This window comes from Gavialis gangeticus, unplaced genomic scaffold, assembly GCF_001723915.1.
Source record: "Gavialis gangeticus isolate Ggan-Ray unplaced genomic scaffold, GavGan_comp1, whole genome shotgun sequence".
Classification (NCBI taxonomy): Eukaryota; Metazoa; Chordata; order Crocodylia; family Gavialidae; genus Gavialis; species Gavialis gangeticus.
Window position 1 is genome coordinate 42,546,205 of NW_017729025.1, and position 22,757 is coordinate 42,568,961.

The window sequence follows — 22,757 nt, forward strand, 5'->3', positions numbered from 1 at the left end:
CTCCCAACTCCCCACCCCTTCAGAACCTCAGTGCCTCCCCAACTAGTCTCTTTAGGTCAATGAAATCCACCCTCCTGAAGTCCAGGGCTGCTGTCTTGCTGCAGGCCTTTGCCACCTTGCGCTGGATGGTGAATTCCAATAGGCGATGATTGCTATCACCCAGGTGATCAAGCACCCGCAGTCCCCTCACCAGGTCGTCTTTTGTGGCCAGGACCCGGTGTAACAAGCCATTTCCCCTGGTGGGACTGTGCATCTCCTGGGTTAGATGGAAGTCCTGTAACACGGCTAGGAACCTATGTGAGCGGTCAGACCTGGCTGACTGCTCTTCCCAGCAAATGTCCAGATAGTTCAGGTCACCCATGATAACCACATCCTTTGACTTAACTGCCTCCATAAGCTGACCTGAGAATTCCTGGTCTAGCTCTTCTCCCTGGTTGGGTGGTCTGTAGTAGACCCCCACCGTTAACTCCCTTTCCCCCCGACACCCTTGTATTCTGACCCAGAGCACTTCAGTCTGCCCCTCCTCTCACCCAGTGCTGCTCATTGAGGATGTGAACTGTTCTTTGATGTACAGCGCCATGGACATGCCTGCTCCTGAGTGAGGGCCCAACTCTCATTATTTTATTTTTTTAAAAAGACTATTAGGTCAAGGCCACCTTTGGTGTAAGAAATGGAATTATACAATGTAGTGCTGCACAATTTGAAAACCAGTTGCTGTAGTCATACTCCAAAAATAGTAGTTGAGTCATGAACATCTAGCATATAAAGAGCACATCAGCCAGCCCAGCACAGCAGAGCCATTAGCAAAAAATGTCCTTTCCTAATCAAGCAAGATGGCAGAAAGTTAAGTGAAAACAGGGCTGCTATTACTAGAGCAGGCCTACTTCTTTTTGCCAGGTAGACAAAGGGGAAAGAGGACTGGGTACAGAGAGGGAAGAAGGCTGTGAAAAGAACAGATTACCCACTACCTGCTGGCTGCCATCCAAAGGCTATGCTTGAGTGTCTGCTGTTGTGATTGCATATACATAGATTGTTCTTTGATTCAGGTTTTACTTCAAGATGAATAGGCATCTTTTATGCAGAAAATGTATTACTAACAGAATGCTCATTAATTCTCACAGTATTGTTAAGAGGACAACTGGATTTGCAAGGCTCATCTCCTGTAGGAACTTAGGAAGACAACTTTGAAAAATGGGCAGGGAGTTCTAAGTGCAGATACCTCCTCCCCTCCACCCCACGGTTGATGAAATGGTCTGTGCTCACTTTGCAAGCTTCCTACAGGTTTATGCACTGTGGGGTTTTTTTATGCTTGTCTGCATTAAATTGTTCTTGGAAAGTGATATAGACTTCCCAACAACTCCTGAAAATATGATGATCTCAGCTCTTGATGGCATGTTATACCAGAAATGTGTTTACAATGGTGCAGGTACTGCATTCGTTTATTATAAATAAACAATAAATAATATAAATTATTACATCTTCAATAAACCTAAAAATATATATACTCTAATTTTAGCAGTGTCAGCAGCTAGTTCCAAAATTGTACTCTTAGCTTAAATTATAAAAACATTCTTTTTGAGCAATAACTTTTAAACCATTACAGCTTATGTTAGTACCTAGATCAGTTAATGCCTGATTGATAATGCTTGTACCCCTCTTGTGAGGCTAATAGCAGCATTTGAATAGGAAAGTTGAAGATAAAAATTAATGATTCACTAGTATTTATTTGACAAACATTGGCTCTCCACAGTACTGTCTGCATTACTGTTTTGCAGTTAATTCTGGTCTATTCTTCTACATAGTCATTTGAGATTTGAAGGGCCTCTGCAAAGCTTTCTTCAAGATCATCAAGTCCCTTATTGGTTTCAAAGTCACTCTCACAAGTGGTTGAGTTTAATGTTGGCTCCAAAGAGTGTGAAATATCTGGGACAGATTCAGATTTCACTGAAGAGTAAGGATCTGTTCCAGTGCTCACTACTTCAGTAAGATCTTTTGAAAAGCCATTCTGGCCACATATCTCCTCTGGAGTTTCACAATATGACTGGGGCTTTAATCTGTTTGGATCCTTTGATAATAAATCCATGGCTTGCAGGAACTCACTGCTCTTTGTAATCTTATTTTGCCCTTGATTTTTGCTGGTAATTTGAAGCTGATCCATGGTTTCAAACTTTTCCAGATCAAATGCCTCCATATTCCCATTGACTTTCTCAGATTTCTCCTCTGTGCTACAGCCTAGGTCCACTTTGAGGACATCCAGTAGGTGGCGCATTTTGTTCTAGAATTTAAAGGAAGAAATATAATGCTTAAGTTTAGTGATGGCTCCCTCCATAACTGCTTGCAGGAGTAAGATTGAATTTGTAGCTGATTTTTATTCTGTAAATCAAGGGTCAATAATTACAGCCCATGGAGATGTGGCTTTGGCAACATTTGGCAGCAGGGAGCTCTGCTCGTACTGTACCACAGTTGGGCACTGGGGGCTTTGATGGAGGGGAGGTGCCCAGGGCTTTAGTACAGGGGGAACTCCCTTTGTGCCATGCTGCGGCTGGGCAGCAGGGAGAAGCGGTGGAGATGGCCCAGTCTGCCTGGGTCACTCTGGCTAGAAAACACTGCCAACACCTGCTGTGAATATCTGAATTATTTTAGTGACCTTTTTCTAATTGGAATGTTTGGTTTGGCCAAATGTTAAAGGAAAGAAAGGATACTTGAAAGCAAGTGCCTAATCTTTTCTTATTATTACTATGCTGCAAACTGTCATCAAGTTCCTGAAATAACTGCTGTCTGGGTATGAGACTATACATGATGTGGGCAACCTAAGTGGCATGCTGTCACAGTACCAATCCACAATCTTTTATTCTACTAGTGAATCTGCACTGAGTGGTCTAGCTACATTTACCAGCTTGCCATTATCAAATGCCTTTTGATGTCACTGACAGAAATGGGGAATGTTACAGACCCTGCTCCGAGAATGGACTTACCTCATCCAAACGGTGCCTATTTTCTTCTATGTGACACTCAAACAATCGTTCCAATACTCTAAAACAAGCAAACAAAGCTCAGTCACAGTATTTTCCGGAAATGTTTGAAACAAGCCTAGAGAGTTAAGATCCAAACTCCAGAATTTTCATGATTTTTCTTGCTTGGATAGCCCTAATTATGCTCAGTTACATACAGAAAAACCCATACTGAGCTTTCATGCTACTAGACAGTTGCTTCGTGAACAAGTGCCCGTCAAAGCAACAGCCAGTAACCTTCAGGATACATGTGAACACTGGCTGGTAGGCTGTACCCTGTTGGAACTAACCTCAACTCAGTTAAAGCAAGTGGAGACCTAGTTTCTGCTCCAGCTGAGTGAAAAGTTCTCTGTACTGCCCTTTCCAGAGACTGAGAAGTAACTACTAGCCTAACACTCCAAAGACAGAATCAGGGGAAAGCAGCTCAGTACCCTATTTCTTGGTACTAGCTGTGCCTTTCTTTTCCACCTTATCCAAAGAGTAAGGACCAGATCGGAAGGAAGGAAGCAAGTGCTATTTCATGCACTTTGGAATCTGTGCTACTGGTTGAAAGCCCAACACTTAGAAAAAAATACAGGAGAAAGAGGTCAGTGCCTTGTGATCAGCTAATCATAACTAGGAATCACTCCTGTGATATGGTTATGAAAAAGGCAAGGGCAATTCTAGGATATATATGGTGATATATTCCAGAAGAAATAGGGATGTACTGATGCCATTATACAAGGCACTGGTAAGACCACACTTGAAATACTGCATACAATTTTGGTCACCCAGATTCCAGAAAGATGAAGTCAAATTGGAACAGATGCAGGAAGGGACAGTAGTCTAAGTAAGGGGAACAGAGATCTTATTTTGCACAAAAAGACTAACAGATGTTGCCTGATTTTGTGTAGAGGGGTTAGGAGCAATGCAATTACTTTGCATGTCAGCAAAGTAAACATGTAGGGAGAAGACCCATTTAAGCTAAAGGCCAACCCTGACAGAACAAATAAGCTTTGGTTAGAAATTAGCTGAAGGTTTCTAAGCCATCAGAGGACAGGGATTCCAGCACAGCCTCCCAGGTGTCATGGGGACAAAAACGATGGTTCTATGTTAGAGCTTGATCAGTTTATGAACCATATGACATGGTTGCCTACAATTGCAGGGGATTAGGCCAGATTACCCAGAAATTGCCCTCCACCTCTTTGTTCCTCTGTATAGGGGAAAGGAAGGGCAAATAGAGAGATGGAGAATAATATTTTTTAAAATATATTTAACAGAAGATTAAATGCTAACATTTATTCTAAAAAGGTCACACCAGTGTTGGAGACAAGTGCCATTTCACACAGTTTACAGGATCTGGTCTGTTCAAACGCAGTAATTGTGAACTTGAAAATAAAGATATCCAACCTGTTGGAAAATAATCCAAGCTTAAGAATTTCATCTGTTACTTCTTCAATGAAAGTCAAATACAGAAGTTCTTCCTCTCTGCACAAAGAACAGAAAATCCACTATGAATATATAAAAGTAGAGACATCTAGGAGAGTGGAGCAAGTAGCTTTACCTGATCAGGGAAATAATTTACAAACTCCAAGAAGATCAATGCATTTTTGGCTCTTGGCACTATCTCTTAGTTCAGTGACCATCAGGTCCCAAGCTTATCAACCTCTAAATGCCTAAAACAAACCTTAGAAGTTCAGATACCTCTGTGATTGTAACTGACCTTGCTTAACAGCTGCAAAACCACCTACACATCTAGATTTATTAGATGCATTTATTGCTGCCTACACTTTGGCATTAGAAGATCTCCACACACTGGACTTGGGCTCAGAAGAAATCCAGACTACCTAAAGATCTCACTCCTGCCTAAGCTCTGCTGCAATCCAAATCAGTTCTGGAAAGTGCATCAGTTCAACATAAATCCCCCATTCCTGAATCAGGGAAAAACTCCACCAAGTAAATGTTTGGTGCTGAGAGCATGAATTCAGCTTAAAAGAAAAACAGTGATCATGATGACTGCTGAAATTTGACAGACCATCAATAGTTCTGGTAAAAATTTCTTTATGAAATAACATTTAACTTTTCTATAGATTATTTGAATCAGGTTTTTATAAAATTTTACTAGAAGCATTGTACAGAACATATAGAAAGGCAGTTAGAATGACATGCATTTGGTTGGAGTACTTTTAACTGGGCTAGTAAGGGAGTAATTCTAGCTGCTCCAGGCTCCTGGGATCTAGCTGACACTAGCAAAGAACAACTTTCTCCTTCAATTTTATTTCCATAGATTTCCAACTACATTCTCATATTTTGGGGTGTCTGCTTTCCTGAAACTGGACAGATCCAGCCTGCCACTCACCTATACACCTACTTTACCTTTCCAAAACTGAGAAACTCCTTTCTACCTGCCTTGTTTACCTTTATTGCTGGGCTAAAGCTGTTACAAATTAATCTTCTTGCTGTTGTTTAATACCTTTATTGCTTATTAGCATTCCAGACTCTTTTTTCTGTCTAGTTCTTAGCACATTCCAGCCTAACAAAGCCAACCTTTTGTGCTTGCTCACACTAAAACTTTGGTATCCTGTAAATTCAGTCCATGCTTGTATATAAGAACACATAGACACAACATTCCCTACTACATAACCTATATCGTGAAAAGTTTCTCTGTTCCTGCTACTTGTTTCCCATCTGATGTGTGATTGTGACATTATACTTCTGTTCTCTGGAAACACTTGCTGCATGTCAATAACAAGAAAAGAACATGGGAAATAAGCATCAGGAGCTTTAGATCTCTACAATAAAACAGATCTAGTCTGGAAAACTGGTTCTGTGAATGATACTTCAGCTACTGTTTAACTGATTTCTTTGTTTGCAACCATGCCTGTTCCAGGACATTCAGTGATGCGCCAGTTTATTCCTACTCAAAGAAAGGCAAAAATATACTTACTCAGCCTGGATTTTAATCCTTGCTGAAGACTGCTCAGAATATGAGGATGTCTCCCTAGTCAGAAAATAGAACAGTGAAAAACGGCATTAAGCAATTTCCTAAAAACAGCTAATTCTCCTGCAATTCACACTCTTTCTTGAGCTGCCCCTCTGCCAAAAGCATATACCAAAGCACATGACAACATGAACAAGTTACTGTGAATTAATCTACTGGATGAATTTACAGCCCATTAGCTTCCCTGCAGTACCTGTCCATGTGTACAGTCTTCCTTGTGACATATGGGAGGTAGACTGCCCCTCCGTAAAAGTGGGGTAAACTACCTCACATTAAATGGAGTAACTGAAGTCTATACCCTAACTTATCTTACCTTGTTCATATAGCCATAGATAGCCACATCAAAAATAACATTAATCTTACTGCATAATGACAGTTTTGCTCAGTCAGTGAGGGTTATGCCCCTCATCCATTTCACTTCTCTAAAAAAACACTGCTTGCTCGGTCAGGAAACTCCATTTCTTACTTCCAAGCTAGAAGAGATCTTCCTTCCCATCCTCAGTAAAGTAAAAAATCAAATAGTGGTGCAGACAGAACCCATGTCATTAAGATGAAAGGTGTCTCAGAATGGAAAAAGTCCTAATATTACTCTGGAGCATGGGATTTAGGCACCCTGGGTAGATTCTAGCAGTACATATTTATTTTTAGACTCTATAAAGATTGCAAGTAGATAAAGAATCATCATCTGACAGAACTGGTGTTTTTGCCTAGCAAAATATCAACCTTCAGAGCATGAAGGAGGGCAGACTGAGAGTCTGGCTGTGTGGTATATGCAGTAATACATAGGAGTTTGTCAGCTATGGCAGACATAGTGCCAAAAGGCAGGTGAAGCTGAGGCAGGGATGCAAAGTTAGGATTGTAAAAAAGCAGGGAAAATAGCTATGAACAAAAGGGAGGAAAAAAAGCCCAAGTCTTATCCACCTGATCTAATATCATGACTCCCTGCTGAAGGGAGGTAGTAAACTAGACCTAGGAAAATTGGCAGCGTATGACCTTGGTTCAGGACAGAGAGATTAAATTTTGATTATAAGATGTCTGGGCTCCTTTTTCCTCTGAAACATACTCTACACCCATGTCCTTGTGTGAAGCTGTATCAATAATGTCCACCATCATCTTACTGAAAGAAATACTGAGTTTTCAAGTTTTGCTCTTAGTTCACATGTCCATAGGAATTAAGGGTAATGTTGGCACTGTCAGCCTCAGTCCTGCCTAATAGGAACCACTGCTCAATAAACATGGGAAAACTGGGTGCAACAGCATAGCAATTTCCATGATAAGAGATGCTGTAGTACATACAGATTTAGTCATATATTTCAAAAGTATCCCACTCAATTGGCTTCAGAATGGAACTTTATCATAAGGAAAATGTGAATATTGTTATGCATAAAATTATTAATCTTCAAAAACACTCTGCTAGATGAAGGAACTCAGAGAGAGAAACAGCAATTGTGGCTAACAAGCCTAAGCAGCTGTAGGACAAGCAATAAAGAACGTTTCAAAACTGGTTTCCTATTGCATGCACCTTGATAAAGAATACTGAAACGCATCCATTCTTCCCTCAGTCTCATCTGTTGCAGACTTCACATCTTCAGCCTACAATGCAGAAATAATACCTTTATTACTGAAGCAACAATACACAGAAGGACCACAATTGACCACAAGGGATCAGGGAATGAGAAGAAAATGTCCATAAGGAAACACCTGCTTCAAAGACTTGGGATAATTCTACTGTGAAAATCTTATATAACCATGTGGCTCAGAAAATGTATTAGCAATATTTTTAATATAATTTTATTAAAAACACTTTGGTCTAAAACTATAAGCATAAAGCATATGTGCCCAAGAATGCAGGAACACTTGGGTGAAAGTACATAATCAGGAGTACTTTCCAAATAGCCAACAAAACCTTTGCGAAGGGAGTGTCAGAGGTAAAATGAAGCAGCTGTCAGTTAAGGGCCTAATTCTCAGATCGGCTCAGCACCTCATACTCTAGTTGTAAACAAGAGATTTGTGGATGGCTCATCTCTCCTGAACAGCAGGCTAAGGATGAACTCCCAAAAATGTGCCAGTCAAATATGTTGGTAGTCAAGTAATAAGGCTTGGCACTTGTAACCATTAGCCTACAGCATATCATTTCAGTCACTCAGCTTGAAGATCAAGTTGTCTACTGCATGCATTTTAAATGATGACACCCAGAAAAGGACACTCACTATATGGCTTCCTTTCCCTTTCTCAACAGCCAGGAAAAATAAAGTCTAATGTAAAACCAAAATCTTCCGATAACCTTGAGGAAAGCTTTCTTAACAGCATTCAAGTTACGTCTGTACCTGTCTTTAATCAATTCAGATGAAGCCACCTTAGGACAGACAGAACTACTTGCTTTATTCACAATCAGAAACATAAAGGGTCCTGCAAAATCCAACTCAGGCAAGTAACTCTATTAACTTTGACAGGACTTGTGTTTAAAGACTTCTTGTCAGTGTACTGGCTGTGGATGAAATCCAGCGTGTGTTAAAGTATCTGTATGAGGAACCTAAATTCCATGTCAAGCTCTTCCATGGGAAAACTGAGCAAGATGGGAAAAGGTTACAACAATTTGAAGCCAGGGAAATTATTTCATCTCTTCAAAGGGAGAGGGAGATTAAAGAGACAGGGAGGAGGTTAGATGTCCATTTCACTTTACTTTTATAAAACAAAATGTATTCAAGACTCCCAAAATATAAACATACTGCAGTGCTATTGGGAAGTCCAGATAACCAGGATTTATTCAGCTTGTTCAGCTATAAAACCCCCACCATAAACAGCATCAATCAATACCATGATACAAATGGTAGTAAGAATTATCCAGTATAAGAGATGAATGTATACACCATTGTAGTTATTGTCACAAGACTACATATTGTATCTGAGGGACAGATTCTACCACCCTTGCTCAGGCATAGTACCTTAGAATAACATCCAGCAGAGGACTCAAGGGCATAAAGCAGGATATGGGCTGAATCTGGGCACCAAGCTCTACAACTGTGATCCAAAATTCCTGCTCAGATGCTTCCTAACCCAGGAGGTACCTAAATTACACCATGTCTTATTTTGACTTTAACATATTTTGGATGCCAGGAACTGAACCTCTCATGTGTGCCCAGATCCTTTGAAGGGGGTCACAGGAAGTGTAAGGAAATAAGGCTCAGGATCTCCCTGCCTGCCCCTTCTACAAGGAGGTTAGGACTGTAATAAATAAATCAGGTTGCCGCTTTAATTTAAAAAAAAATTATGGAGGGGTGCCTTCAGTCTTCTGAGGGGTGCCTTGAGTCGAAAAAGGTTGAAAACCACTAAACTAGCATTCCTCCCATGAAGTCCCTTGAGAAGCCTGATATAGGTTCTTGTTATTTTGCTATTACTCTCTGTGGCAGCTGAAAAGTATGTCTGTGTGATAAAAGTGCTTGCTGAAGGCTCTATGAAGATTAGACCAAGTGTTTTTCTGTATTTGTTTAGTTATTAAGCTATAGGTTGCTGCTAAAAGCCTAAAGATAGTTTAAGATGTAGTGAGGCCTTGTATAAAGTAAGGCCTAGTAAATTTAGCAAAGCCTAGAAGTAGTAAGGCCCTGTGGCACAGTTAAAATTACCTTATTAAAGGAATGCAAGGCTTGTACTGCTATTGGTCAGTCTAAGGACAGTTGAAGAAAAGAAATCTAAGTGGTCGTATGTTATGAGTGTCCTTCAGAAGCTATACCTTAGCTGAAACATTTGGAAAACATGCCAAGAGCTGGCGGAGCCGGGCAGGGAGAGTGGTACCATAATAACCCTAATAGAGGGGCAGTACAGACTTTCACGGTACCGTAATACATGTAAAAGTGGCACAAACCAATAAGATGGTGTTATAGATGGGCTCAAGGTGCTAAAACAAGTGGTGACCTCCACAAGAGCTCTGAGAGAGACAGCCACCAAAGAGGGACTGACCACATGAAGATCAGTTTTGGTTTAGATATTGGCTGCAAACAGCAGGAACACTGACACAGGCCAGGACAGCCTTCTCTGTTTTCTTGTTTTCTTTTTGGTCTTTTGTTGGTTGTTTGATTGGAACTGAGGACACATGGCAGGACCAACTGGCTGGTCAGACCCCGGTGGAACGGGCGAGGGTGTAACTGGATTTTGCTCTAAGCTGCAGTGACAGATGAAATACGTGCTCTGCTACCATGCTGAAGGATGTTTTTTAAACATCTAGATGATTGATAAATACACTTTTTTATTACCTGTGTTATGATCTTTTGGAAGTCAGTAACTTTTCTCTCAGATGCTTTGGACTCAGATTGAAAACTACAAAGTTAAAAAATAAATATTAGACAGACTGCTCACAATATATGGACATCATAGGCCAAGAGTCTACTTTCCATAACATAGGCTTGGATTTTTTAAAGTCACCTTGGGGATAGGAACACTTAATGTCCATCAATTTTAAAGGGAACTGGACATTCATATCCCTCTGACAGCTTTGAAAATATGTGCCATGGCTGCTACTCACATATGAAAAGCAAGTGATTGTCAGTTTTCAGTTTGCCAACATTTAAGGCAATAAAGTCATTTTTAGATCATCCAAATCCATCTCCTGACTGGATAGTTACTGAGGGTAAATAGTAGGACATGCAAAGCTGCAGTCGCTGATTCGATCCAGAATTTGGCCTGATTCAGCAGCCTAATCTCTGAATCCGAATCAAATCGGGAGACCCATTAAAAAGTCCAAATTGAATCTGAAGCCTCTGAATCGATTCAGAAAAGATTCAGAGATTTCGATCCATCACAGAGAGGCAGGCATAGTCGGGTAGCTGAAGGTTCTCCCCTGGCTTCTCCGGCTGTGCCTGCCTCTCCCTAGGCAGGGGGAGCCACCAAGAGAAGCCCCCATGGCTGCCCTTCCCGGCCCCATCCCCCACCCAACCTGAGCCTCCTGGCACTTTAAACTGGGGTGTGAGGTCTGCATGGTGGGGGGGGTCTGCCAGGAGGTCCCAGAGCCCCCACAGCTCCTGCTGCACCAGGTGAGCACGGGGCTTTTTTTTGTTTAAGAGCAGGAAGGCTGGGGCCGGGTGGGGGCTGGGGCTGTGGTTGGGCAGGGCAGCCATGGGGGCTTCTTCCGCGGCTCCCCCTGCCTGGGTTCCCAGTAGATCTGTATCTCTGAATCAGCCCCAGATCTCCAATTCTGATTCAGCCAAATCGAATGGGGACAGTCATTCGAATCACCAAATCGAATCACTGTCCTCCAAATTGGCTAAATCCGAATCCAAATCGAATACTTCCCTATTCACACAGGCCTAGTAAACAGAACATTCAGAATAGTTGGAAGTGGAAACTATCCTATACTTCAACATAAAACACATCAGGGGTGATGTGTAGGATTCATGCTCAGCAAGTCAATGGTAGAAATATGCAACTTTCTAAGTTATCACTCTGTGGGCATGTCTACATATGTGCTTTAATGCACAGCAGCCTATTTTACTGTGCATTAAAGCATCATGTAAAAAAACAAGTGATTATGCTAATACGCAGTAAAATAGGCTACTGTGCATTAAGCATCACTTAAAAACCACATGCATTCATTACTGCGCATTAATGCAGTCTAATGTGCATTTCTTTAGTACCTCACATTGGAGGTACTTAAGTTAATGTACATTAAAAAAAGCACTTTAATGCACATGTAGACACACCCAGTCAGTCTCATAAAATCTACAGAATAAAAGAAGCAAGCCTCAACTCCCTTCCAGCGGAGGAAAATGCAGTAAAAAAGAAAATAGAAATGCTGCAGCTTGGCGTTTAGATTAAAAAAAAAGAAAAATAGGGGAAAAAACAGCCTGGAGAGTTCATTTTGCCTAATACATTGCCCTTCTTGATCAAAAACTTCAAATTTTAATTTAACAAGGAAAAAGTAAAATGAAAATCCGGTAGAAATGCTCAAAAATGTTCACAGAAGGCTAAGAAGCTTAAGAATTATACTTTAAATGATTAGGTTGAAGCATCCAAAATTCATGTATTAGAAACAAAAATGATGTTTTCTGACAAATTTAGAACACTGTATAAATACAATTGCTTTAAAGTTTCTTTTATCTGCCTTTTTGCTACAGACAAGTGAGAGAAATGGATGTTTATTTTAAATGGATGTTAAAATGCCCATTCTCCCCTAATAGGCCACAGTACTTTGATCACAGCCTGTGTCATAAGAGAGTGATAAAGTTAACAGAAGAGATGGAAAGAAGAAGGGCTCATAGAGTATCTTGCAAATGTGACTGTTAAATCATTTAAATTACACCCACTAGGTAAGCTCGGATTTCAGATCTGGTGCCCTAGTTTAATCAGCTGGACTGCAGGCAACAGCTGAGATCTTCCCAGGTGTTGGAAAATTACATTCCTACTTTTGATTCTCTGCCAAGTGGTTTCAGGAGTGCTGAAGTCACTGCTCCAAATTCAACTCTATGCATTCAGCCATGACATTATGGCACTCTTAGCACTCCTATGAACTTTAGTGGGAGCTGAGCCATTCACCCCCTCCCATGACTGGCACCCTGTGATTATTCTCTATTCCCTCAAAAGATAGTAGATCTCCCAGTAACCATCTTCTTAAGAGTGATCTGATACATGAGAAAAAAATTATTCAAAGAGAGAGAGAAAGGAAAAAAAGGAGAGTTAGGGATACAGGCACTGAAGAGACTGGGACCCTAAGACAGTAAGGGATTATTACTTTGGAAAGAACACAACATAGGCAACGGCAATTGATTTTGTATATAATGCTTCATACCAATTATAGCCTAAATAATTTAACTACAACACAGATTCACATTTTTTATTGTGTCTTGTTTTTAAAAGGGCAATGAAAAGATATATTCAAGGAGAGAAAAGGCATTTTTGGATCACTTTATAAGATTAAAAAAAAGGACAGAAAAGGCATCTTTGAATCCCTTTATAAGATTTTAAAAAAAGGAACCAGAGAATTAGAGAATTGCTTGAGATGGCAGGAGCTGCCGAGTGGAAGGTTTGTGTGCCACCAACACTGGTACATATCAGAGAGAGAGGACCAGGAGGGCAAAGACACAGGGCATGCTCCTTGATTTCCTAGCAACACATGCTGCTATTTACACCAATCCAAATTCCCTCAAGTACAATGCACTTTGGATGTGGTAGCGTTTCAAACCTAAATTGTATTGGTATAAATCACAACACAGGATACAAGGCAGTAAAGAATCAGGCCCAAGATCTATGAGGCAAAATGGAATGAATCTTGGAGGTTCTTAAAAAGAGCAGGCCAAGTTGTTCTGTTCTAAGTTTTATAACAATAAGTCAAAGGATCTCACTTTCATTTTCCTAGATTTCTAACTGGGTAAAAGAGGGCAGAATTTGGTGTAGTTTTTAGCCTTATGAAAAGCCTTGTCTGATTAACAAACCACACTATTTCAAAAGAAAATTTTAATTTCTGTACCTGCTTACATCAGTCTGTGTTTCTGCTTCCACCTGCTGCTTGCGAATGTTCTTCCTTTTTCTTTTAGCAGGAGTGTAGTACCTGTACTCTGACAAGAAAGATTTTGCTTCTGATTTTAAGGTGCGCGGTGTGAATGGTTGGTGGTTGTCAGTAAAGAGATCTGAATGTTTATCTAGGAGATCACCACTATAGAGTTTGCATTCAGCCTCCTGCTGTTTGTGTGAATGACCAATGCTCATAACACTATCAGCAGAGAAACTATATGAAACTTCAGTGTGTTTTCTCATTGGACTTGAATCACTGACACTTGACTTAGACGCAGAGGCATTAGATGTTTTCCGAGCATCTTTCCTGTCGCATTTTGTGGGACTGGGGACATCCAGGCCTTGCCTGTCTGAAAATGACAATGACCTAGATAAATACTTCTGTGAATTTTGTGTGCGGGGAGATAGCTGCTCATTGTCTTCTGTTTCACAGGAAACCTAGGAAAACACAAAGTTAAAACATGATTTAATAACTAAGCAAGCAGACAACAGCTTTGCTCATTGGGGGTCTCTGCTGCTCCTATGGCAGTTTTACCAAGCTGGCAGGGGTGTTTTTCTGAATGATTTTGCCTTTCAGCAAAGTTAAATCTGTTACAAAGAAGTGTTACAGCTGATATTTTTTGTCACCTCTAAGGGGCAAAGAATTACAAGAGTAAAGGCCTGGAAGATGGAGATTAACACTTAAAATGTTACTTTTTACACTCAAAATAGCCACAGAGAGGCTGAAAAGATGCCAACTTTCAGCATTTTAGCCTGTGCATTAAGACACAGGTTTATTTCTTTTTAGTCCAATAGCTGAATATACTTTAAAAAGTCAAAAGAAAAAAAATTAATACCTTCACTGACCAAATTGGCTCCCTTTGTGCTGCATGGACAGAGAACGGCGAGTGGAAATGACCTGCAATTCCCCTGCTAGGTAGTTCATTACAGTGGGGAATCCTTCAGCAGGTGTGTAACCAGTCTGACCTGGCCCAATGTCTCCCTCCCAAAGCCCGTTCACATGGGAGTATGTTCCATTCCAGCTATCTCCAGATAATGGATAGCTCACAGGGAACCACTGTCAGCTCAAATATTTGGCCAGCTTGGGAGCAGCACTAACTTGGGCTGGGACACAGAATCAGAGAGCTATAACTGGCCTTTGGTTCTCAATTTATATATATTGGCTGACATCAAAATGGCATCACATCTAATACAGTACAGGAAGTTTCTGTGTCACAGTGCACAGCAGTCACACACAAGAGCTTAAGGCAGGAAGTAAAGAACATCGTCACCCATCTAAATGATATATAGACAATTCATTGATATTTGCATAGGAACTAACTGAAAATGCAAAGTATTTATTACAATTTCAGCTGAGAGTTTGTTTAGATGAAGTATTGTCACTTTGAAACATAAAAGAGAGGATTGTATTGGGTGACATGCCAGTGTTGTAGCAGAATTCAAGACAGTATCTATGTTGTTAAACACAGACAGACAGTATTTTGCTCTCTCCAAAATAAAGTCTTCAGTGTTTGAACACAGGTCCTGGGCTTATACAAGCTCTGCTCAGAGCAGGTTTGTGAGTATTTACCAAGATGACTTTATGCTACTTTTCTCCAAACTGCCTAGTCCTAGACTAGTTTCTGGTTTGAAGTGAAGTAGCCTGATAACTGCTCTAATATATGACAGGTGCCAGGGATAAGGACTATTCCAGCAACCATGTATTGCCACTGCTTAGAGATATCTTGGCCATGCTCCCTGTCTGGGGGCTGTGTGGGGGTGGCACGGCTGCTGAAAATTGCTTTGTGAGGGAAGAATCTGCCAGGAGGGCAGATTCAATCGGTTAAGCCTGCTTTGTGCTGCTTGAGTAGAGGAAGGCACTTAAGGTCTCTTGGGTTTCTTCATTATTTAAAATTAACATTTAAGAATAAATTAAAAATAAGCTGATAAATGCACAGTGAAGGGTGGATGTGCAACTTTCCTCTGCTAATAAGATGGCATAAGGAACTGATGGCACAAGGTTAATATTGTGGGAGGTGCTGTTAGTAGCTGTGGACCTTTTGCAGAATAATCTCCAGATATGCATGAGACGCTTCTAGTCTCCCACTGAAAATGAACAAGAATGAGCAAATTCCTGAACATTTTGTCTGCTGTAGTGTGCAGTCTGGCAACTATTAAGATACATGATTCACATCAGAGAATCACAAACATTAGAACTAGAATAAACCAAACTGTTCCTAAAAGTAGAATGGCTCCCCATGGTACACCTCCTGCTTTTGCCTTCCCCAAACAACAGCATTTTTTAAAGTTCTAGGCCAGAGGTTTCCTTATTGCATACCCCCTTCCAAATTTAGAAGCTGCCTGCGTATCCCTACCAGTATACATTTTATATTTTACCTCTTTAAATGCCAATTATTATTATAATGAAAATTAAATCCGCCATTACACAATTTCTTTCGCATTCCCTCCCCTCCCCCCAAGATACCTGGTGCACCCTGTGGGGTATGCGTACTACAGTTTGGTAATCCTGCTCTAGGCAATGTGACTTTCTGCTCTATAAATAATGTTGCATTATTTCCCAATAACAGTGCTATTAATTAATCTTTGTGTCTCTGCTACCCAGGAATCCTGGTTTTCCTTGATTAAAAAAAAATCGCAAGTTCTCTGATAAAAAATCTCAAATTCTCTAACAAACCCCACAAAATCTGTGATTAAAATTACCCCCGCCAGTTCTCCCCTAGCCCTGCTTGTGCCTCTCACTCCCTCCCGCCCCCCACAGCCTCCTGGTACTGCTTGTGCCCCTTACCCCCCACCCACAGCCCCTGATCCCCATCCCAGCTGGAGGGGCCCCCCAGCTGTCAGGGCTACGGGGCAAGGGACCTGCATCCACGGCCCTCTGCCCCCAGCAGGAGGCAGTGGCTACTGCAGCTGAGCAGAGCCCAATTCCACCCTGCTGCGGGCTGGGGGTGGGGAGGACAGCTCACCACTCCAGCTTGCACTCCTGGGGGGCAGGAGGGATCTGTGCCCCCCAGATATGTGCACAGGGTGGGTATAGGCTGCACGCTGTGGGCTTCTGCCCTGCTGCCCTCCCCTGGGGTGTCTGCAGCCCAGTGGGTGTGACCCAACACTGCAGGGCAGAGCAGGGCCACACAGGAAACCTCTTGAGCTCCGCGCTGCCTTGGAGATGCATCCCCTGCATAAGCAGCTGCAGTGAGGGCAGTGGCATGGGGTTGTGCCCCTCAAAGACGCCGCATGTGCAGGGGATGCATCACCAAGTCACTGTGGAGCTTTCAGCTTTCCTGAACGGCCACACTCTTCCCTGCAGTGCTGGGTCATGCCCGCCAGGCTGCGGAGGCCCCAAGGGAGGGCAGCAGGGCAGGAGTCCAAGCTCTCATCTGCCCTGCCCCCTACCTGCACACAGATCTCGGGGCATGGGTTCTCCCTGGCAGTGACTGCTGCAGTGGGGAGCCAGCTCCACTCTCCCACTCTCCCACCCCCCAGATGAGCCTCCCATGGCCCCATCCCACTCCCAGCTGGGGCCCTGCAGCTGTGTATTGCAGCCACAGGCCCCACACCTCACCCACCTGGGCAGCAGCCCCAGACCCAGACCCAGCTCTGTCCAACTCTGTCCCTCCTCATTTTGGGGACCTCAATCCCCTCCCCACCCCCACACTTACTGGCAGGAGCTGCTCTCCAGGCTGCCTGGGCCATGTGTGTGTACATGCACATGGTGCCCCCTGCCTGATTGCCCTCCTCCCACTCCCTCCCAGCCCCTTGCAGGCTGCAACTCTGCCAGCCTGCAGAGAGTTTATTGCAAAACTGCAAAATCCACAGGTTTCTCTAGTAAAATGAGAAATCTGCGTTTGCCTTCAGTAAAAGGTAAAATCCTTGGTTTACTTCATTTTTTCATGATATCCTTGCTGATATCTCAAGACTGATCCATGCTGAAATCTCAAGACTGCATGGCATTTTAGGTTAAAACTTCAGGTAATCAACATTGCTACTGCAACACATTAATAACACCACTTAAAATGTATTTAAAAAAAACCCAAACAAGGAATACCATCAAAAATAAATCACAGCCCACACTATGCTCATATAATACCTCTTCCCCATATTCCCTCTTTCCTCTTTTCTCTGAATTTAATAAAGAAGGTACAAGTAGTCTAGTGAGAGAAAATATTTGAAATGTGTTTACATGCCAATGACTAAGGCAAAGAGCTAATGTTTTTACAGTTAGTAGAAATTAAATAAACCCTTGTTGATGGTGTTTCATGCGAGCCAACTTCATTGTATTGCTGCAGCACAATTAAGTGCTGAATTGATAACCTGCAATAACAATACCAAACAAATGCCTGTGTTAGCAGGCAGCATAATAAGGTTTACCAGAGTGATTGTTTGAATGTAAAATAGTTGCAGCTGTAGTTCAGTACTATGGAAAACAGATAACACTGGAATGTTTTGGAACCCACCTATTTGAATGTTTTTGAAAGCAAATTGCAAATTGTCTACCAGTTATAAAAACAACTGGTATAGGCACTTCTGTGCTCTACTTTCTCAAAATAAAGTAAAGCACTGGGAACTTGTTACTCAGAGAGGTTGTGGTTTCTCCACCCTGGGAGGTTTTTAAGACCCAGCTAGAAAAAGCCTTGGCTGGGATGATCTAGTTGGCAATGGTCCTGCTTTGAGCACAGGATTGGACTAGATGACCTCCTGAGGTCCCTTCCAACCCAAATTTTCTATGAATCTATGAAAATAAGGCATGAAGCCACACAGTAAATCATACTTTGGGAGCCTATGGTAACCTTTGACAAGTGGGAACTCTGAAGTAGTATCTAAAATAAATACTATTTCTTTGGTTGTTATGGGTTATGGACCAATTACTCCACTGATTATACCTCATGAAAATCCAGTGGGACCTAGTCCTTGAATCTGGCACAAATTAAAGGGGAATAAAAAAAATAAAGATGGCAGCATCCCATTTTTTCTCTCTCCCTATTTCTGGGGCTGCTGGGGCCAAATTCTTACACCTGTCAGGGATTGCTGGACCAGTGCAATACTATAGACACACCTGAGATTATCTTCCTAGAGAAACCCCCTCCCCTGCAACTGGGGCAATTTGCAGTTCTCCAAACATGACAGTTTTAAGGTTCCTTAGTACTGTCAAGGAGGTGCAAAGACATTCCCTCAGGGACCAGGAACTAGCTCACCAATTTCATGGTGCAAGGGGTGTCAGCTGAAATAAAAGGAAGCTCTAAACTCTGCCATTAAGTGGCCACGCGCATCTACATGAGATGCCAACTGCACAGTCATTACTGCACAGTCATTTAGTACTTGTATGACTGCAGTAACTGGAGTTTCTCTGCAGTAGCACTGCCAAATGACTTTTTTGTGACACTAACCATGCACTAGCCTGAGACTGCTGTGTAGTAGTGTTGTGTCATACTTTCTGCCATCTGACACTACTGCGCAGTAGTCACAGGCTACTAAGTAGTCAGCGTCTAGTGTAGACACAGCCTGTGTGCAACCAACAGATTTGGAAATTTAAACTGTTCTTTCTGTATAAGCAATCAAACTGTAAATGCATATATTATCTGGTTTTGTTATGACACAACTTACCATTGGAGATTTATCTAAAGAAGAAAATGAAAGTAGCAACACTTTTGCCATTACAGAGAAAGAATTGCAAACATTCCATTTGGGACTGCATGAGAGATTTTAACTCTGCCCAGCAAAGAAAAATTAGTTTTAATTATGTAGTGGAGGTCACCTTGTTTTCAATGTTTGTATTTGCCATATATGTAGGGGTGCTATTTAAGAGGTATCTGTGTTTCCTTAGGAGACCATGTATTTCGCTTAGACAATGCTAATTTGAATATAATATATCCTAAGAATGTTAATGTCAATATAAATAAATGTTTCAAGCCAGTTGATCTAGCTATATATGCACATATAGTGCATCTGGAATTAACAGAATTTAAAAATTAAAAGCATTTCTAGTATCTATTTCTTGCACACTAGCACGTTTCAAAATGGTTACACCTGCTATTTTACTTTTTCCAAAATGTAGCAAAAACACATGCTACATAGTGAAAGTGACCAGCCATTTTCTGCCATCCCTTTTTGAAACAAAAAGTTGCAACAATAAGAAAGAGAAATGTACTGGGTCTCCATCCTACATGGCTTTTATATGTCAGTGTAACTTTCCTGACTTTTGCAGAGTCGCTTCTTATCACACCACCAAAATCAAAGGTGAACCAAGACAATTGTTTCTTTACCCTATTGTAACTTAAAATTGGCTGTGATTTACTTTTTGGGAGTCATGGTAAGGGGAGAGTTAAAAAAATAACCCAGGAATCTAGGTTGGCTTTTGGCATGGCTGTGTATCCTGAAATTTTCTATTACCAGTCAGAAGCACCCATGAATAGGATGGTCTGAGCATTGGATCTGAAGTATCTCATCTTGCTTGCATCACAAATTTGACTCATAGCAGGATAAAATCAGACCCTTCAGAGGTGGATACACAAAGTTTCATGCAGTTCAAAAGAAGTGGATCTTTCATGACAGCTTAAAAGATACTGTAATAACTGTCACAAATGTAAGCATTTGTGGATGTGTTATGTGCTACTATACTGTCCTCCTGGTTGCAGTTATCTACCCCAGGGATGGCTACATTTCAGTGGTGCTCTGTGCATATGGACTGTATGGTATTTTGGGAACTTCTGGGATGAACATGCCATATAACAGGGGTGTAGGCTGTAGCCATGTTGGTCTAAAGACCTAAGCAGACAAGGTTCTCTGGGTGAATCTGATATCTTTTATTAGACCACCTTAAATCATTGGAAAAAAATTTTCTTAGCAAGCTTTCAGGTTTAAAAACCTTTTGTCAGGCTGAAGAAGCCTCTGAGGTCGGTGTGTGTTCTTCTATTCATTCTATCCAGGAAGAACACACACCAACTGCAGAGGCTTCCTCAGCCTGATGAAGGGATTTTAGACCGGAAAGCTTGCTAAGAAATTTTTTTTCCAATGATTTAAGTTGGTCTAATAAAAGATATCAGATTCACCCAAAGAACCTTGTTTGCCTAGGTACCATATAAGTAAGTTGTTGTTATGAATGCCATTTGAAGGTAAAAATGAAGGAAGCTATCATTCCTGACAGCTTTTGGGTCACCATAGACTGAAGAAATTGGTAAGATTTATAGAAAATCTCAGGTCCAAAAAAAAAAAAAAGTAATTTCTCTGGGATTTCTCTCCTCTGGAATCATATTTAGACTCTAACCTACAACTATAATTTAAAAAAAAAGAAGTCACTTAGCTGCTAAAACAGTATTAGATTGTTGGTTCTTCAGAAACAAAAGAATCTGTAACACAGAGGCTGCTATTGAATAACCATGACTCTACAAAACAAGCCACAAAGCTTCCTGCGTATCAGACACTTTGCACAGCTATCATGAAATAGGTTGGCTCTAGAAACCTTAGAAATGCTGCAAATGCTATCTAATACCAGGTTTTACTGAAGTGGAGGATGGGGGAAAGCTCTGTCTTACCTACTTGAAGAATCACAATGTTACACTGGGAAATACTGCCCTCCATGAAAATTAATAAACTGCTCTTCTGATTTTCTTTTCCAATTGCTCTCATTTGTTATGTATGATGAGAGCAAAAGGTGAGTCTAATCTATTTTTATGCTTTCCCTGATCCTTGTCCTCACCTAGAACAGGGATTTAACCTAAGACTGCTCTAAGTTATGTTTACTGTTACTTTGTCAATTGTTTGCCCTATGTATCCCATCCAATGCCCTACGTGGTGTTACCCCATTTATCTCCTCTTCTACGTGCCAGGAAACATCTGACACCTTCGAGTGACAGACACTGTTAAACATTTTTATCATGCTGATTTAAGTGCTTTCTAAGGTCACCCTAGGCATATCTATAAGACACTGTGGAGCTGCCTAATTAACTCTGCAGTAAAGTCTCCCCATCTACATGTGTGGCCCTGTTAGGCTGCCGTAAACTAATAAACTCTGCTGTAGGAAAGTACTTTTAAATACAAGTATTGTCCTACAGTGGAGTTATTTACTGTGCAGCAATGCATGTGTAGATACTGATGGGGCTGGCTGGGGAAAGAGGGAGCTTCAGTGCAGGGGCTGCCTGCCAGCTAGCCCTGCACTGAAGCACCTCGTCAGGTTGGCAGGCTGACCTGTGAGCCCCCTATCAGCCAGAGCTGCTCCAATCCACCTCAGTGTGCTGTGGTCCTAGGCACACATTCAAATGTGGTGCCTGGGAGCAATAAACTCTGGCATAATATGAACCAGAATTTATTGCTTCAAATTAATTGAACTTGTAGATGCACCCTCAGTTTAGTAAAAAGTAAGACAAAGAATCTGTGTGTAGGTGTAACAGAAGCTGGAGTTTTGAAATTCCGTCACCACAGTAACTTTTTAAAGAATGAAGCATGTAGTATTATCACTGGTGATGTGTAGGGGGTGCACGCAGGTGCACATGCACCCCCTGAGATTGGCTGTGCACCCCCTGGAAATGCCAGCTGCAAAACCAGAAGTGCCAGCAGAAGTGCACTTCCGGTTTTGCTGCTGGTGATTTTGGGCTTCGCAATCGGCCGCTGGAGGACCCCCTCCCCCCCTGGTTGATAAGTGGCCACTGGGGGGACCCTCCCGCCCCAGTCAGTGATCTGGTGCCCCACCCCAGACTCAGGAGGCACCAGTCGCCCATGAATATTACTGTTCTAATTGTAGCCATTACATCGAAAGAACTTGTAGTTGCAAATTTCAGCCTATGAATGGTTAATTTTGAATGACAGTTTTTACACAAAAACAATCTAGTAGTGGGTCATTCTGGAGCAAATAATACTGTATTTATTCCTTCATGTAGTTGGCTCTATATGTAAGATGACATGCTGAATAGACTATTAGAGGTATGAGCACATTCAACAGCATACAATACAGCTCTTAGGGGGAATGATGACTTTTACCTTTGTGTTTGTACAACACACACAACAGAGCACCAGTTGAGACTGATACATCTGTGTCCTACTACAGCCTTAAATAATAATAAATGCAATCACAAGAAAGAGTGAAAAATGAGGAAAAAAAGAACACCGGACTAACCAGTATGTATGAGAAGTGAATACTAATGAATGAAGCTGTTAAAAAATAGAAAGTCAGGTGCATAAATCAAAGCTGATTAGCACATTTTTGGCAGATAAATCCATCCAGACATTCACCTTGCCAGAATTACAGGTGATTATATATATATATATATATATATATA

The 22,757-nt window shown here is 41.5% G+C and overlaps 1 protein-coding gene across 3 annotated transcripts in view; it reads right to left on the bottom strand.

Annotated features, from left to right (window-relative positions):
* Nucleotides 1-606: 606 nt before the first annotated feature.
* SPATA7 (spermatogenesis associated 7) overlaps nucleotides 607-22,757 on the bottom strand; it is a 72,065-nt gene continuing 49,914 nt past the window's right edge. For 2 of the 3 annotated variants that reach the window (XM_019518688.1, XM_019518687.1), the window contains 7 exons: nucleotides 13,448-13,929; nucleotides 10,242-10,305; nucleotides 7,514-7,584; nucleotides 5,938-5,991; nucleotides 4,401-4,478; nucleotides 2,976-3,033; nucleotides 607-2,275 (listed from right to left, as the gene is read on the bottom strand). In XM_019518688.1, the coding sequence (XP_019374233.1) occupies nucleotides 1,787-2,275; nucleotides 2,976-3,033; nucleotides 4,401-4,478; nucleotides 5,938-5,991; nucleotides 7,514-7,584; nucleotides 10,242-10,305; nucleotides 13,448-13,929 (1,296 nt within the window). In that variant the 3' untranslated portion in view covers nucleotides 607-1,786. The remainder of the gene's footprint in view (nucleotides 2,276-2,975; nucleotides 3,034-4,400; nucleotides 4,479-5,937; nucleotides 5,992-7,513; nucleotides 7,585-10,241; nucleotides 10,306-13,447; nucleotides 13,930-22,757) is intronic. The other variant, XM_019518689.1, reaches the window with a different exon arrangement.